This window comes from Dysidea avara, chromosome 7 (genome assembly GCF_963678975.1).
Source record: "Dysidea avara chromosome 7, odDysAvar1.4, whole genome shotgun sequence".
Taxonomy (NCBI): domain Eukaryota; kingdom Metazoa; phylum Porifera; class Demospongiae; order Dictyoceratida; family Dysideidae; genus Dysidea; species Dysidea avara.
This window is the reverse complement of record NC_089278.1, coordinates 22,851,504-22,868,249: the sequence shown is the minus strand read 5'-3', so window position 1 is coordinate 22,868,249 and position 16,746 is coordinate 22,851,504. Positions and strand designations below refer to the sequence as shown.

At 37.4% G+C, this 16,746-nt stretch overlaps 1 protein-coding gene across 6 annotated transcripts; it reads left to right on the top strand.

Annotated features, from left to right (window-relative positions):
- Window positions 1-1,046: 1,046 nt before the first annotated feature.
- LOC136261383 (uncharacterized) lies at window positions 1,047-16,252 on the top strand. Of its 6 annotated transcripts, XM_066055384.1 has the most exons (11): window positions 1,047-1,177; window positions 3,057-3,228; window positions 6,205-6,492; window positions 7,968-8,667; window positions 8,723-8,766; window positions 8,812-8,845; window positions 9,059-9,090; window positions 9,139-9,186; window positions 12,177-12,357; window positions 12,416-12,630; window positions 16,054-16,252. In XM_066055384.1, exons 2-9 carry the CDS (start codon window positions 3,174-3,176, stop codon window positions 12,188-12,190), a joined length of 1,215 nt encoding a protein of 404 aa, XP_065911456.1. In that variant the 5' UTR covers window positions 1,047-1,177; window positions 3,057-3,173; the 3' UTR covers window positions 12,191-12,357; window positions 12,416-12,630; window positions 16,054-16,252. The 6 variants fall into 6 exon arrangements, with proteins under 6 accessions (XP_065911456.1, XP_065911457.1, XP_065911454.1 ...); XM_066055385.1 differs by lacking the exon at window positions 8,812-8,845 and having other exon boundaries at window positions 8,723-8,765; XM_066055382.1 differs by lacking the exons at window positions 12,177-12,357; window positions 12,416-12,630.
- The last annotated feature ends 494 nt before the right edge of the window (window positions 16,253-16,746 follow it).

The window sequence follows — 16,746 nt, the reverse complement described above, 5'->3', positions numbered from 1 at the left end:
TCTTTATAAGTTGCTAGTTTCCAATCTTTAGCCACTTGCCTATAATATATAGCTACACCAATGTGAGTGTGCATTAGGTGTACTGTAACATATTGTAGTATTTGTACAAAGATTACTGAGATTTTAAAAACCCTAAAGACTGAGTTACTCGGTACATGTACAAGACAGTCCAGCCGGGCCAGTTTCTAGATGGTCTCCTAATTGAAATTCCTTTGAAAAATGTAGCTATGGAGAAGCTAAGCACCAGAAAAATAGCTAGTAGTACTTTTTCCGAGTCACTTACTCATGTCTCGGCATGATAATGCCAATTTTCCAATCCAACAATGCTGATTTCAAGATAGAGTTCTGTCTGTTTGCAAGAGTCTGTTCTAAAAAATTAACACTGCAATTATGGTCTCAGTCTACTATATAGATCTATATGATATGTGGAACAATGTGAATCAGGCCAAAACTGTACAAGCCAGAGATTGACTGCTACCATCATAGCATAGTATATATTATAATATCTGATTGATAGCTAGCTGTAGTAACTAGTTATATGGGTGGTGATTTGTGACATTTCAGTTTACTGAAAGCTAGCTATAGCTTTTTAGTGAGCAAATATAGTCCGCTAGCTATAGTGCTACGGTTTCTAGTAGCTAGCTACTCATTCCATCATGGCCTGTTGTCAGTTCCATGTGCCAACCCTCGCCGGTTATGATTATGATTATATACTGGGTTGAGACAGCATAGCTGATAATTAACCCAGGTAATTACAAACAAAAAAAAACATTTAACACATACATGCATACATAAAATTATTTATTGTGTGATGACTAGGTGGTTGGTAAAAATTTCTGTGGATTGCTCTTCAATAAAGTTGTTAGGTAAGTGTTCCATTCTCTTAAAGTATTCGGTTCTACACACATACTCTGTTGATAAATGCCTGGTCAATAAGCCACTACATGAGCCATATTGATAAGGTGACGACTTCAGTATTTTCTTTTTCAAAGTGTGTATATACCGATAAATTCTTTTTTTTTCTTTTTTGGTTCCAGGGGGCAGAATTTTTTTTTTTTTTTTTTTTTTTTGCGGATCGAGGCCAAGTTATTTTCCAGATGACATCGAGTGGACCGACCTAATACGCTGGAAACTGAAAGCACTGTATTGAAAGACCCGGGACCGTTTGAAAATTCAGGTATTTATGAAATACACAAATGTTCATAATAAGGCCACACCAAGTCAAACCTTAGTTTCTGGTCACCCGCCCGCATGGTAAACCTGAAACCCTAGTTTATGAGGACTATTATTAATATTACAGGTGCTTAAGTGCACGTGACCCAGCAAGACACTTATTTTTTACTGCAAAAGATCGATATACTCTAATAGAGCATTCAGGGATTCCAATAGAGCAGTCACACTACTCTTAACTCTAATATTAGGTATATATTAGGTATATATGCCACACTAATAAAATGTTTCTAACTATAGCTAGTTTTGTCCTTGATTATATAGCTGTTCAGATTATAACTGTTACTAATGCTTCTGTAACCAAAGGTGGCTTTGCAGCAAGGCAGGTTTACTTTTCGTCATGATGCTGTTTTATTATGTTTGATGTCTGAGTTGCAAGCTTGTTTGGATAATGTAGAAATATTTGCTGATTTGGATGGCAAACGTGCGTCTGACTCTCCTCCTGCCACCATTCCCCCTGCTGTACTAGTGTGTTCTCACCGACCTGACATTGTTATATATAATGCAGAAATGAAATCTGTTGTACTTCTGGAACTTACCTGCCCATTTAATTCTCGTGCTGACCTTTCTGCTGCACGAGAACGTAAGCAGGAGAAGCCAGAATATCTGCAAATTATTGCTGAGCTTGACCGCTTGGGTTTTGTTAGTCATTACCACACAGTTGAAATTGGTTGCCTTGGCCATTACCTTACAGAGACAGTAACATCTATGAAAAGAGTTTCAAATCTGAGTTTTTCCAAGACGAAAGCATTGCTTGATAGAGCAGCTGCTGTGGCTATAACTTCCTCTCAGAGAATCTTTTATGCACGTAGTAATCCAACCTGGACACTTTAAGTTAAGTTTTGTAGTTAATTATTTTTGTATGTATCCTTGCCATGCCTACGCGGATCTTATCTTTGTAGTCGCATGTGTCCGAGGCTCTGTATGTAATTTTGTCATTTCATCATTATTCTGATGGTTTCAAAAAAAAAAAAAAAAATTTCAGTAGCATTAACTACTAGTCCATGCAGATGGGCCATAGCTTTAACTTTATAATTCAAATGTAGTCCTCTAATGATTAGTCTAATTCCTTATCACTGAACACTACAGGGGTATGGAAAGCCGGCAACATTCGGTGAGCTTAAACTTAAACTTTTCCATAACTAAAATTAGATTGGCAAGTAGAAACCCTTATAGTTTAAACATTCCCAGATGATCACTAAAAAACAGTAGTCTGGAGCACTCAATGACTCAAAACTTTGACAGTTACTTTTCTCAAGGTTACTGAATAGAAGACTGGAAACACATAGCTAGTGGGCTAAGACTTTACATTTGAATGAAGAATTTCTGATGTGAAAATAGAAGTTAAATTTCATTGTGTATCATGATCATTTGAACAACTTAGCTATAAGTCATAGCAAGCTTCTTTATTATGGACTCTTGGTCATAGTAATACTTTCCTGACATAGCTAATGAGACATTTATTTCACTTGGAAAGCATAAGTAGCTACATGAGCAAAACATTTCCTATAGTATATTCTAAATAAATAAATAAATATATACTTAAATGCTATACATCAGTGTATAGCTAGCCATGATCCATCAACAACTTTCCTAGTGCATTTTTTGCCGAAGCACAACTACTTATGTTGTTGGTTAAGTATAAAATCAACATGAATTTGCTAAATTGAGCAAATAATAATACCATACAGTATATTGTCACAGTAGAGTCTATAGTCCTGAAGTCCTGATCATCCGCCCGCCCGCATCCATTTGTAGGCTTGGGAGTGACCAGAAACTAAGGTATGACTTGGAGTGGCCTAAATCTAAACGGCTTAACTTAGCAGAGCAATTCAAGTTCCGGAAAGACACCGACATAAACTTGCGCGCAAAAGGAGAAGCAGGAAGCAGCAGAGGTGAAAGACCCTTGGGTATAGCCACGTTCCTTGAGTGCTTGAACATCTATGAAGGCACTTGTAAAAGAAGATTCTGTTCCACATATAAAGGCAAAACAAAAAGGTATACGCATTGTAATAAGTAGGCTCTAATATCTATGGTAATATGAAGTGGATATTTAGCCCGCATTCACTGGCTACTGAGGGGTATGATAGTCTTTCCCCCAGCCACAACCTTCAGTCTGGGGATGAGATTAGGGGTACTCATGTATGCCCTTCAGTTAGCAATCAAAATCACAAGTGATGTCTTAATTCCCACACTATACAACAGAACTGATTGAAAACCAGTTGTAAAAACATAATATTACTAAACAATATATGTACAAGAACACACAATGATGTAAAACCTAGTCTTGCAGGCAGAAAGGAATGTATAGACTACGTAATCATGTTATTCAATCATTGGCCTACCCCCACAGTTTGAAAAGTCATGATGCACTTGCTCAGTACTGTTATGTCAAGCAAGTAATCTGATTGATCTACCTAAGTTTCAGCCGAGTTCATGGAATGTGGGTCAAATCCCCAGACCCTTTCGCGTGGGTGCTTATACTGAAAGTGATAATGCCCTGCACAGAAAACGGTCTGGCCTGCGAGACTAGTGTTAGTCTTGAATTATTGTCCTTCAGTACCCAGTAATAATTATGCAAATCACAATCATATGTGAATTCTCAAATCAATCAGGTTTCAAATCAGGTTTCAAATCACAAAATCAAACATGTAATTGCGAAGGTGTTGTACCCCTCGCTGGCTACTGGTCTAAAATTTATTTTGCCAGTCACTATCAAACACACTAGCTAGTTAGTTATATGAAGGTAGGTTTATGGTGAGTTTGAGGCGAACTAGGCATAAAGCACCTGTCCCTGCAAAGCTAGGCCAACCCTAGCTTGCCATAATCAGATCGACATTTAATCAGAGCCAATATTCACTGAGTCTCTTACTTCAGGCCTAGGGATACATAGATATACCCTCTACATTTAAAACTAGGTGATGCACTTGTCCATAAGCCTTATACAAGCCCGATGCTTTTAAAGAAGAACATGCATGTGGTCAGAACAAATATAGTTTAATGGTACAAAATTATAGTGATCGTACAGCAGTCCATTAGCTGGTGCCTATATAAGAATTATATCACAGGCATACCAATTACAAATTGGATTAATGGTTGAACCAACTATGCAACAATTATCATTTCACCTCAGTAAAGCTAAATACATTTTAAATTCAACTAGTAGTGCAGCCATCAATTCTGTACTATGAAGCCTTGTTGGTTACATTGTGAATCCCTATAAGTTAGTGTGAAGTAATCAGTAATCACATAACACAACACCCATGTACACATGCAGTGATCACGTCAATGCACTCTTTTCTGTACATCTCTCTGCCACACAACAATCGCAAGCAAGGTGTCAGAGTACTTGACTCAGTGTCAGCGTTCACTGTCTGATATCCTGATCAGTATAAAAGTTACCCTCCAGTCACAAATTGCCATTATAGTCTACCTGGATGTGATACTTGTACACAAGTTGCTGTGTAGCATTAATTTAGTAGTTACTGTGTCACTACGAAGTGCATCACCACAGTGCCATTACAGTAGAAGAAGTGGTAATTTTGTATCCAATATATCAGCTATCGGTATATTGGTAAATTCTTATATCGGTGCACCTGTAAATTATAGCCCACCTGGTATAACTGGGCACAAATAGTTTTGACTGAAGCCATACCACCACAGCTGCTTGTGTCTTGTTTAGTCGATTATAATATGAACTAGTGCTGACACATCACTGTTTCAGAGGCATTCACTTCATTTCAGACATACATATACATCGTTGGGGTCAAATAGAACTAAGATATTCGGCAATTATTAATTCAAAATAATCTAAGTAGTGCACAAGAGATACGAATAATGGTATTACAACATAGCTTTGTGGGCATGTATTGAATTTTTCCACCGAGCTATGTTGTAATTCCATCATTCATATGTACCTCTTGTTTCACTACTTTTTTACTTGGATTCCTACTTCATTAATTTAAAAAATATATACTTAGTTTTTGTTATATATATAGCTATGATATACATGTGTGATTGTTCTATTAGAATATCATACGTGGCTGTTGTGACTGCTTTATTAGAGTATCTCGAGTAAGCCTCTGCCTCTGGCCTATGTGATATTTCAAGGGGTGTGCTTGCCATGACTACCATATGCATGCTATCATTGTAAGTAACAGCTAGACTGATAAGGGGCATGGTCACCAATTGGTATAAGTACCAGTGCTATGCGATATCTGAGTTTTACAATATCAATTGAAATCAAACCAAATTGCTATTGAAATTGATATCAGTAAAATAAAAATTTTGATTCAATTTCTGTATTTTGGTGTCTGATATTTTATTTATAAACATGTTTTATATACAATTATTCACTAAAATTATTTTTTTAATGGCTAAATTTCACAGAACTGACTTCCATTTTTAGCACAATTATGCAATCACACACCAAAAGGCTGTAGATTTATTAAAATATAGCTCAATATGTAGATAATTATAGTAAAATATCGAATATTTCAAAATCAACAACTGTAGTATCGAAATATGATAAAGATATCTGAGACATTGATAATTTTTCGATATGTCGCACAGCACAAAAAGTACTAGATCATTAAAAGTGTCGATACAGAAATTATTGGCTCAATATGGTTTTGTTGCATGAAGAAGACGACAACTAGAAGATGAAAGAAAATGCAAGGGCTGACACTTGTTGGAACCCAAAAAGGCACATTCCATTAAGTGTTGTGGAGTGGCTATATGTTGTGTTGTTTAATTAATTAGCCTCTAGCCTTGTGACTGTGGTCAGGCAGGCAGGCAAAGATCATGTTTGACCCTCAAAATTTTAAACCCACAAAAATAATAAGTGGCAATCCACAAAAGTTTAAACCCTTGAAATTAAACACCCCTACACTACCAGATCAATTAGTTCCTATAGATAATCCACTGATCTATACAGTGGCACTCAAACCTTAAAATATATATTTCACTTTACAGGTGACCCCCCAACACTAGCTGACTTCAACAAATATGTGAGGTCACTGATTGCTCATCATTGGGAAGATATCGGGGTGGAGTTGTTAGATGAAGACAACCAGTCACACATTGCAATAATAAGGGCTAATCATCCTGATGATGTCGAGAAGTGTTGTACTAACTTGTTTACTGTATGGACCCAGCGACAACCACATGATGTGAGCTGGTCGACACTTATTGAGGCAGTGAGAAATGCTGGTTTGGAGAAGGAATCAGAGAAGATTGAGAGAATGTTCCCGATATCTTCAGGTAGTTACAGCACACATACAGCTAGCTTACTGGCATGTGCGTAGTCTTGCTATCACAGTCATTCTTTTGTGTCTTGTATGATAGCAAAATCAATGTTGTCACACTTATAACACTACCTGTTGTGTAACAGCATTTGCATTAACTACCATATTATCCCATATTATTGCCAGGCTCAAACAAATGCCAGGTCTTAACTGAAGGCCGGGGGCCGCTACCTTATAGCAAGGTCTCTTAGATTGCAATATAGTAGCTTAATTTGTAGAACAATGCTTACTACAACAGGGGAGAAATAAACACCCATATATGATAAGTACAGTTTACCATAAATGTCTATTTATCCTGTTAACAAGCCAATTTGTTTGCTGTGTACCACATCATTAACCCTTGGTTAACGGATTACCCAGAAATTTTCACGGTATATATATTTCACAGTTATACACTTTGTCAGGATTTCTGTGTTTTAAATTTCACGGATGTCTCTTTGCCCAAGATTTTTGTGTTTTAAATTTTGCATAAAAATCATGGGTCACTGTTGCTCAATTCAAAGATTATCACACAGCTACGAAGGGTCTGGATTAATTTTGAATTCAAGCATCATACAGATTGCTAAAGCGCACCTGAACCAAGTAGCACAGTACAGTGGATCCTCACTAATCTGAACAGCTCTGCTCTCAAGTTGAGAAAAGTCTGTTCAGATCAGTGAATTCGTTCGGATTAGTGAACCATTGATTATATACAAAGCAGCTCAACTACTCTAATATAACACACACTAGTTGACAAAATACTCTAATAGAACAGTCACTTCTACTGTTCGGATTAGCGAGCGTTCGGATTACTGGAGTTCGGATTAGTGAGGATCCACTGTAGTGGCAATCTCTGTGCAAGGCTTGTGGTAGGCCAGCTTCTTTCATGAGCTATGCCCACTTTAATATCGGGAATGTGTGATACTCTTTGTAAACATATGTGGAACCACTAAATTTATCAGTAAGGTGAGTTGAAGTTTTTAGGTATGCACACCCACTTACAGGAAGTGTGTTGTAATAGTAACAGAAGCTACTGTATATTGCTGTCTGTATACTGGGAATGATGACCAAGGCAGTAAACGCAAGAGATGATTATCAAAGTAACTGATATACATCCTTGTACTAGTAGATGTGATATCCAATAACATGATATCTGCTAGCATCAAGACCACACATTGCATGCAGTTGTTTCTTCACTGCATGTGTCGACATGCATAAAGTTTCACATGATAAACATTCATGATAGCTCTACTAACCACAAAAAATGTGAAAATTACGTATCACAAGAATTTCAGGGTATACAGTATGATATCACGGCTGTAGCTACTGCATCATTTAATTATTGCACCTCGTGCTATGTGGTGAGTGTGTGTTAGTCTAGTAGATGATTGTATGTCATTTCACGTGTATATGTATATTTGTGGTAAAAAGAATTATGATAATTTCATGTAGAACATACAAAATCGTATCCTGAAACATCTTCTACTAAACTTGACACTATGTTAAGCCCTGAGACTGCAGAGGATTATGAATTTGTGGATGTGAAGTGTACCATAGCTACACTGGACAAAGAGGTACGACAGGAATATGCCAAGTTTATGACCAAACTATCAAAGCATTTTACAAAGTTGTCAATTTCCACTGATGATATCTTACTATCCTTTTCTTGTCTGAAAGATGACCAAGCAATCAGTAATGACATGAGGTCCTCCACTAACATACAGGAATTTATGAAGGAGTTGTCAAAGACACAAGCACGGTACAACTTTGGCACAACTGCAAGGCTGGCTTGTATGCATGGAGGAGCCAAAGGTGAACAACTGGTGGAAAAGTATGAGAAAAAGTTAAAAGTACACTTGTTAAAAAGGATTACAGTCAAGTTACCCACAGCTCACAAGGCTGAGAGGATTGTGGTGAAGTTTGATGAGAAGCGAGAGAAGTTTACTGAAGAGAAGATCACTGAGTTCAGATGTACCATATCTAAACTATTAAAACTTGAAGTGAAAGAGTTTGTGCTGGTCTCTGTTAGAGATGGTTGTGTGGAGTTAACATTTTTATTACCATCAACATATGTTTCTCGTGTTGAACAGTACATTGATATGATAAGTGACTATCTTGAAGAGTGGAACGTGTTATCTGTCACCATCATGGGGTTAGCAAAAGTCATTTACCCACATCATTCAGTCACAGTCATATTTCTTTTACAGGGAGATTGTGTGGCAACAAAACACATCATCAGAAAATCAGGAGGTAGGTACTGTTAAAATATAGCTATATTTAATGGACTAACCTCACGATGATCCAAGACCTCCACCACCAAAGAGAGTAATGTATGGAATTCATGCATCATTATGTAGACACACTGCACTTTAATACCCATGTACATGGGTGTACATGAATTACATGTACACCCTTGTCAGTACCTATATAGTACATGTGCACACACACACAATTCACAGTCACCTACGCTTCATCTTTCCTCACACAAATCCAAATGTATTCAAAATAGACTTTATGATTAATGAACTGTGTTGGTACCATAGGAGAAATAGACAATGGAGACATCATTTGAACGGTATGTGTTTAATGTTAACTACATATGTATGTATCCTCACCATTGTAGATATCAGGCTTCCAGGTAGACCCGGTCGTCGTGTATATACTTCTGCAGGTACAGATTTACATATGCACAAATTTCACAAAGTTATGTTCAAATGCAGGATTTACATATTACCATGCACTTGATAATGTGAATTTTTAAATTTGTTTTCGGTCCTGGTGTATGTGGTTAAGTATTCCTATGGTATGTGTGTTAGATCACCCAAAGATCACTAACCACTAGATAATATTTTAAAGATTGTTAACACTGTGATCTGCTGCACACTCAAATAGAAATACATATTTATGTATAAATGGCATTAATGTTGCATAAGTTTAGATTGAGTGCAGGGAAATTCCGAATCCTGGCTATCGTGGCTTCTTTGGCCTACACTGCAAATTTTGAGAGAATCAAGTCACCACCTTCTCTGGGATTTTTTTTCTGCATTCCACAGAGTTTTAGTATTAAGATTCTGACTCCCCGCTACACAGGCTTTAACCCAGGCCACTTAATTGTACAAGTTAGCATTTTAAACCTTTAGTTGGTGAGATATCAATGTTGCTAATGACCAGGGTCAGAGCCCACAGTTCGGCTGGTCTGGTATTGGCCGGATCACTATTTAGCTACTTAAATTTTGTAAAAAGGTCAAGATACTCTAATAAAGCAGTCATCAAATATACTTTAATAGAACAGTCATGTGATACTCAGCATTCAGTAGAATATAGCCGGTGTTCTAATTGGCTACATTGATGAAATTGAAAATAGATACTGTATAGAAATTACAAGGATAAATTCTTGAACAAAAGAAGAAAGAGTTTGTATGTTAAATAGCATCCAGGTTCCATTTCAGAGCAAAAAGTTCCCCACGGGGGAGCATTCCCTCAGACACTCTAGCTTTGCATGCTTATATGTAAGCTGTATATGTGCTTTGCAAATGTAGTTGTTTATCACATGAAAACAGATAACCCCTGATTATCACAAATGTCAGATCATTATAAAGTTTGCATGACCGTATGACCTCCATTGTAGCTAGTCCATGGATGGACTGACCACTCAAAATCTCTAGGCTCTGGCCCTGAGAGAAATTACCAGATGCCAATTGTTGTGGCTCCATTTGTGCATGCCTTTAGATCAAAGGATCAATTTGGGACCACTGGGTCTAGGCCTCTGGGGTTCTTTTCTGGTTAGTTTTGATTCTCTGTATTTGCAGCTTCACAAGTCCCTATAGCACTAACAGACAGACAGGAGATATGCTGTCTTATTAAAATATAGTCCTGCTGGCTTGTTGACAATTAGTCCATACACATCACTAAATTAATTATTTCATAAAACTGAAACACTATGGCTATCATGCGTAACAGATTTAAGATAACTGTTCCAACACAGACATACAGGTTGCTATATTGAGATTGACACGTTTAAATGTAACTCACAATGGCTTACTGCTACATTTAACATTTTTTATCGTCACTTTTTGAGCATTCTTCATGCTAATAGCTGGCTGTTGGAAGTTTGTTCCAACTTTAGATGGAATTTTATTTAGTGTACTAATACCATGGGTCCTTGCACGCAAACAAATGATGTAGTACACAAGCTATAGTGCTTACATAGTGCTTAAATTGATGGAGATTGTATTGGAAGCATTAGAAGCTTTGTGCATGTTGACTTTTTATTTGGTAACGTGCACTATAGTAAACACAGAAGACATTTGAACAGCAGTGCAAGGCCATCCATATACTTGTGCTATATTTGCATGGATAGATCCTCCTCCTATAGGACCAGAAATTGCCATTATGACTGTACATGGGCAGTGGAGATGAAGGGTGGACCAGAGAGGGAATCCCCCTCCGCTTTTAAGGGACAATGCATATGTTTGCAAGATACTCTAATAGAACAGTCAAGATCTAGATACTCTAATAGAGTAGTCACAGTATTCAGAGAAGCAGTGTAGCAAGCTACTTAGCTATGTATGTGTAGGAGATATAGTTGGTAGAGGGCAGCTATTGTCAGCAGGTGATTACCTTTTTTATTTTTTTTTGGTCTTCAGCCACAGCTGGCCTGGCCCCCCACCCACTCTTTGGCCTGCTCCACTGCCCCTGTGGCTGCATGTAGGTCATTCACTTTTCAGAAAAGGTTCATTGCTCTCAACCATATGTTGAGGAATGACATACAGTGTATTCCATTGTAGTTGGTTATTGTCTTGTGTGCATCGGTTAAAAAACACTTGCGCAAAAATTTTGATTGTATTATGATGAATAAACAGGTACAAATGACCCACATTTTTTGGATTATTTTACCTGCAGTTCAAATGACTGATTTTTTGGTAGTAATGACCCAAAGACGTACTTGCTTATTTTAACTTTGTAAGATACAGTCATATTACTCAGATGTCCCATGGTCTCCTCAACCTATAGCTAAGTGTTTGACATACCATACCATAATGGTCATTTTAACCATCTGTTGTAAAATTAACTCTAGTCACAAAATATTTATTTATTTGTTTGTTTACATTAATTAATGAGTCAGTCATCACTACGTATAGTAATAACATACATTAATCTATTTATGACACATATTCATGATAATTGTTACATACTGCATCTTAATACTTTTTAAACTTACCTGATCTTATAGAGTTTTCAAATTGTATATAAAACCTATGTTCTCCATGTTCGCTTTTGATTGTGGGATGTAACAGTATCCACACAAAAAACAACCAAGCTATGAAAAAAGGTGTGGCCTTAAAATTCCTGGATTAGGCTGTGCATTGTTAAAATTTATTAATATAACATCATTGCAGCCATTTGTTGGCTGCCACATTTGATTTCACAACTTTTTTTACCCAGGCTTTTTAAGGCCGCACCTTTTTTCACAGCTTGGCTGTTTGTTGGCCACCACATTTGATCTCACAACTTTTTTCACCCAGGCTTTTTAAGGCCGCACCTTTTTTCATAGCTTGGCTCTTTTTGTGTGGATATTACTTCTTTTTGTAATTGCAAGTTCCAAAGTCAGCCTATGGTTGACCTTGATAATTCATTTTAACTTTTCCCCCTTTACTACAGGACTGCGTGACTGAATTTTGAAGGTGTATATACCCCAATGATGGCTGGGCAGATTCGACTCAAACTAGGAATGGGAGATGTCCTACCCTGAGGAAGCTTCCACTGCAGAAATGGTTAATTATACCATTCAAGCACTATGGAGCTACCATAGATAGCTAATATACCTACTGACAGTCAGTAGGTATGGAGCTACGAATACATGAAAACTTTTTTATTTAGACTTTTATTATTATTCCCAGCACCCCTTGCCACCACCCTGACATCACAGAACTATATGAAACTACTCCTTCTGAAGAGAGACAAGGAGAGCAAGTCTTCTGTAAAATACAGCACTGAGCAGCATGACCCATACCACCCCTTAATGTTGAAAATACAAGTGGGGTAAAAGAACCCATCTCAATTTCATTGTTCATACTTCTGTTGCTTCTCATGTTCAAAACTTCAATAAACTATGGTGAGGATACTTGGGTATACCACAATATGAAGGTGCAATAGCCTTAACTTTGACATTAAAGAATGCCTTCAGATGTTTGCTTACCTCCTGAAGCATAAACTTCTACACGAACTCCATCCTCATTGAAGGCCTTAAAGAGGCTGTAACGGATGCATGAAAACGGCATTTTTCTGGTTCCGTAAAATGAGTATGTCGCCAGCCCACACTGGCTGTACTTGGCCACACGACACAGCTACTTTTACAATTTTTGTAGAATGTTCTAGAACAATCTAGATTTTCCATTGGTAGATCTATGAAAGATCTACGAAATTATGGACTTGACTATTGAGTAGATTTTAGCTAGAGTTTATAAAGTAGAAATAAAGTGAGGTGATCAGCTGTGGTAGCAACAGCTCAGTGGTTAAGCGTTTGGGTGTTCAGTATGGAGGTCCCTGGATCGAACGCTGGTCAGTAACTTTCCTGGTTCGAACGCTGGTCAGTAACTTTCCTGGTTTGAACGCTGGTCAGTAACTTTTTTTTTGGCATTTTAATGCATATTTTTTACCCCGCAGTGACTGTTCTATTAGAGTATTTTAACCCCATGATTTACAGTTGTTTGGTTTTTGCCTTGTAACTCTGTAGCTGTCAATGTGATTTCTTTTAAACCACAAAAGGTTTGAGCTATGATGGTTAACCTATATGCATACCGATTTTTAAGTTATTCCCATAAGTGGTTTACCTTGTAGGCGGGACAACAAATTGGCCTTTTTTATGCAAATAATCGTACATAGCTCTATGAATGTTAATCAGATTTGCACCAAACTTGGTACATGATTGTGCTGCAATACGTTCTTAAAGTGTACCAGAGCTCAAGACAATTGAGATACACATTTGCATTTTACAATAGTTTTTGTAAAGTGTGCAAAAAGAATAATCTAAGCCCCTGAGCCCCCTAAATGAAGCAGGAAAAAAACAAAGAAATTAAGCTGAATTTTGAAGGCTTATATTTCACGATTGTGTTAAGCAATCTTGCTCAAATTTGGTATGTGGGGTCCTGAAGGGCATTTGCAGTATAAAAATGATTTCAATTCGAGAAGGGAACACGGAGCTACGTATGCGTTAAAACCGCGTTTTGTTTCTTCCTGTAAATATACTCACGGTGTGGTGCACCGGCTTTCTTGGCCGCACGACACACTACTGTGTGTCTTGATTATAACGACCAGTGTACCAATGTAAATTTAACCATGTAGTTGGTCATCTAAACTTTACTATAGTAGACTTGACAATACACACTGGAATTACCAAAATACTTTAATTCAACATCCTAAATGAACAGCTACGTATATTGACTTCCCTAGTTATTTTGACTGATTTAGTTCAAATGCCTACCTCGGTAAAACCACCTTTAGATGGTCATTTTAACCAAAAATTTCTGTAGTTTAAATTTACCCATGGAGGTTGAATTGATATTTTACCTGCAACATGTTGTTCTATTCCTCGACCTAAGTGTGTTTTGTCATGATATCTTCCTCATCCTCCTCTTAAGTGCAGTGCTATTAATGATAATAATAATGCTCTAGTAAAAGATCGACATACTCTAATAGAGCAGCCACCCCTAGTATATAGAGCATGCTTTCATATAAACCATGCCATGTACCAATTAACGATATGATAAGGGATTAACTTTCTATATTGGAAATGATGTAGAGTGCAAGACTTTGATGTAAAGAGTTCAGAGCTTTTCATTGAAGAAGGAATATGACTATAGACATTAATTGTATCATGTTACGAATGTGCATATGTGATGCAAAACTGAGTCTGCAGTTGTTTAGTCATGCATGCATGGGAATAGCTACTGCGCTTATAGGTGTACAAGACACATCTTACTTCGTTGTAGTTAGAAATTCAAATTCTAGTGGATTCATGTCTGTATCAGTGTATGTGTATGTGTATAGATGCCAGATTATACTGAGCTAAATAATTATAACTGTGTCCCAAGTTATTGATTAACTATCACGTTAACTCATCCATATGTAACAAGGCTAGTAATTTGTTGAATTTTGGGCCATTAAGATATTCAAGGGTCAAGATCTTTCAACTGCTGCATGGGGGCTTGCCCCCAGCAAGTGCGGATTTAGGGGGGGGGGGGGTGCATGCATGGGGGAGCACCCTCCAAAATTTCACTATATGTGCTAGCTAAATGTACAAAATTCATGGGGGCGTGCATGTATACCACCAGATCCCTTATGCTCCTCATACTGAGTGTGCACTGCACTACTAGTTGTATGTACCAGTTGCCACATTTTCTAGCCCCCACTATAGATGCCCCTAGCTTAGCACCCCCCCCTCCTTCTTGGGAAATCCTAGATCTGCCCCATGCTTTCAATTGGCACCTATAGCTACTGGTGGCTGACCATTCTATTGTAGTATAATGAGCAATAGACTAGAGTCAATAGGGTAAATGGACACAACTAAATCCCCTCCTTGACTTCACAGACACAAATCACCTTGGCAATGCAATGCACAATCATCTGACGTAACGAGCATTACGTACGCTGTCGTAGAAAGGGTGGGCGACGCCGTAACAACTTCAGTTATTATCAATCAAAGGAAATTCACCAAATTTTATTTGCCAATTAGCTATTTTATATTGTTCAACATACACCAAACTTAATGTTCACCAAAATTTCACCTTTTATACTGTAGCTATTATGGACAGATTAAGATATAAATGTTCCAACACACAATGCTATATATAGATTTAAGGCTGACCTGTTAAATGTAACTCACAATGGCTACACATAATTTTTACCAATAATATCATTACATTCTCCATGCTAATAGCTGGCTGTTGGAAGTTTGTTCCAACTTTAGATAGAATTTATTAAGTACGCTAGTCCTTGCACATGCACATACAAATGGTGCAGGATACCAGCTATAGAGTTTAGAAGCCTGTGCATGTTGGCTTTTTAGTTCCTAACACAGAAAACATTTGAACAGCATGCATGCAGTGCAAGACCATTCATGCTTGTCAACATTTCAACCAACACACAACACAATAACACTGATACTGTTCCAAATAGTCAAAATGAAAAAAAAGTCAAAAGGAGGGTCGGATAATTCAGTCCATGCCTTGGCCCAGGGGAAGGCCGCAAGGGAGATGTCCCCTGATTTGAGTGCTACACCTGACACTGTACCAGTATCTTTCTATTGTGATATAGATCCTCCACAAAGGACCAGAAATTACCATTCTGGTTGTATGCAGGTGATTCGCTGTCCAGGACAAGTTCATCACTCTCAACCATACATTAAAACTAATAATAAGGAATGGAATACAGTGTATTAGCACTCCAGTATAGTTGGTTATTGTCTTGTGTACATCAGTTAAATAATATGTGTGCAAAAAGTTTGATCACATATTAATATATATACCTCAATCTATAGGTATGTCATGGCATGGGATCCTTAATCTCTTCAGTGTAGAGCTACTTCTCTTCAGTGTAAGGCTGCTACTCTTCAGTGTAATGCTACTAATTTTGATACTAATACTATATCTCTATGTAGTTCTTACAGATGATCTGTTTTTGCCAATGTGTGCATATGTGTGTTGTCTTTTTTTACTATGCAGATTATTTTGACATAATACTGACAATAATAACTTTTGCTGCATGGACAACATATGAAATTTACAAACTAGTATTTTAACTATCATGTGTACTGCTTGGATAATACCGCTTCTCATCTTCATGCATCTATACAGTCATTCATGTAGGAATTGTCGAACACAAGCATGGTATAACTTTTAAGTGTACTTTTAACTTTTTCTCATACTCTCTTCCACCAGTTGTTCACCTTTGGCTCCTCCATGCTTGCAGTTGTGCTAAAGTTATACCATGCTCATGTCTGATTTTCTCTTCAGTAAAATTCTCTCATTTCTCATCTTAAACTTCACCACAATCCTCTCAGCCTTGTAATATGTGAGTAGCTTGATTGTAATACTCTTTAAAAATTTTAAAGCATATTATAGTCAAGGTACTCACGGTGAGTAGCTTGTAATACTCATTAAAAATATTACAGTCAAGCTACTCACATATCACAAGGTTGAGAGGATTGGTGAAGTTTAAGACGAGAAATAAG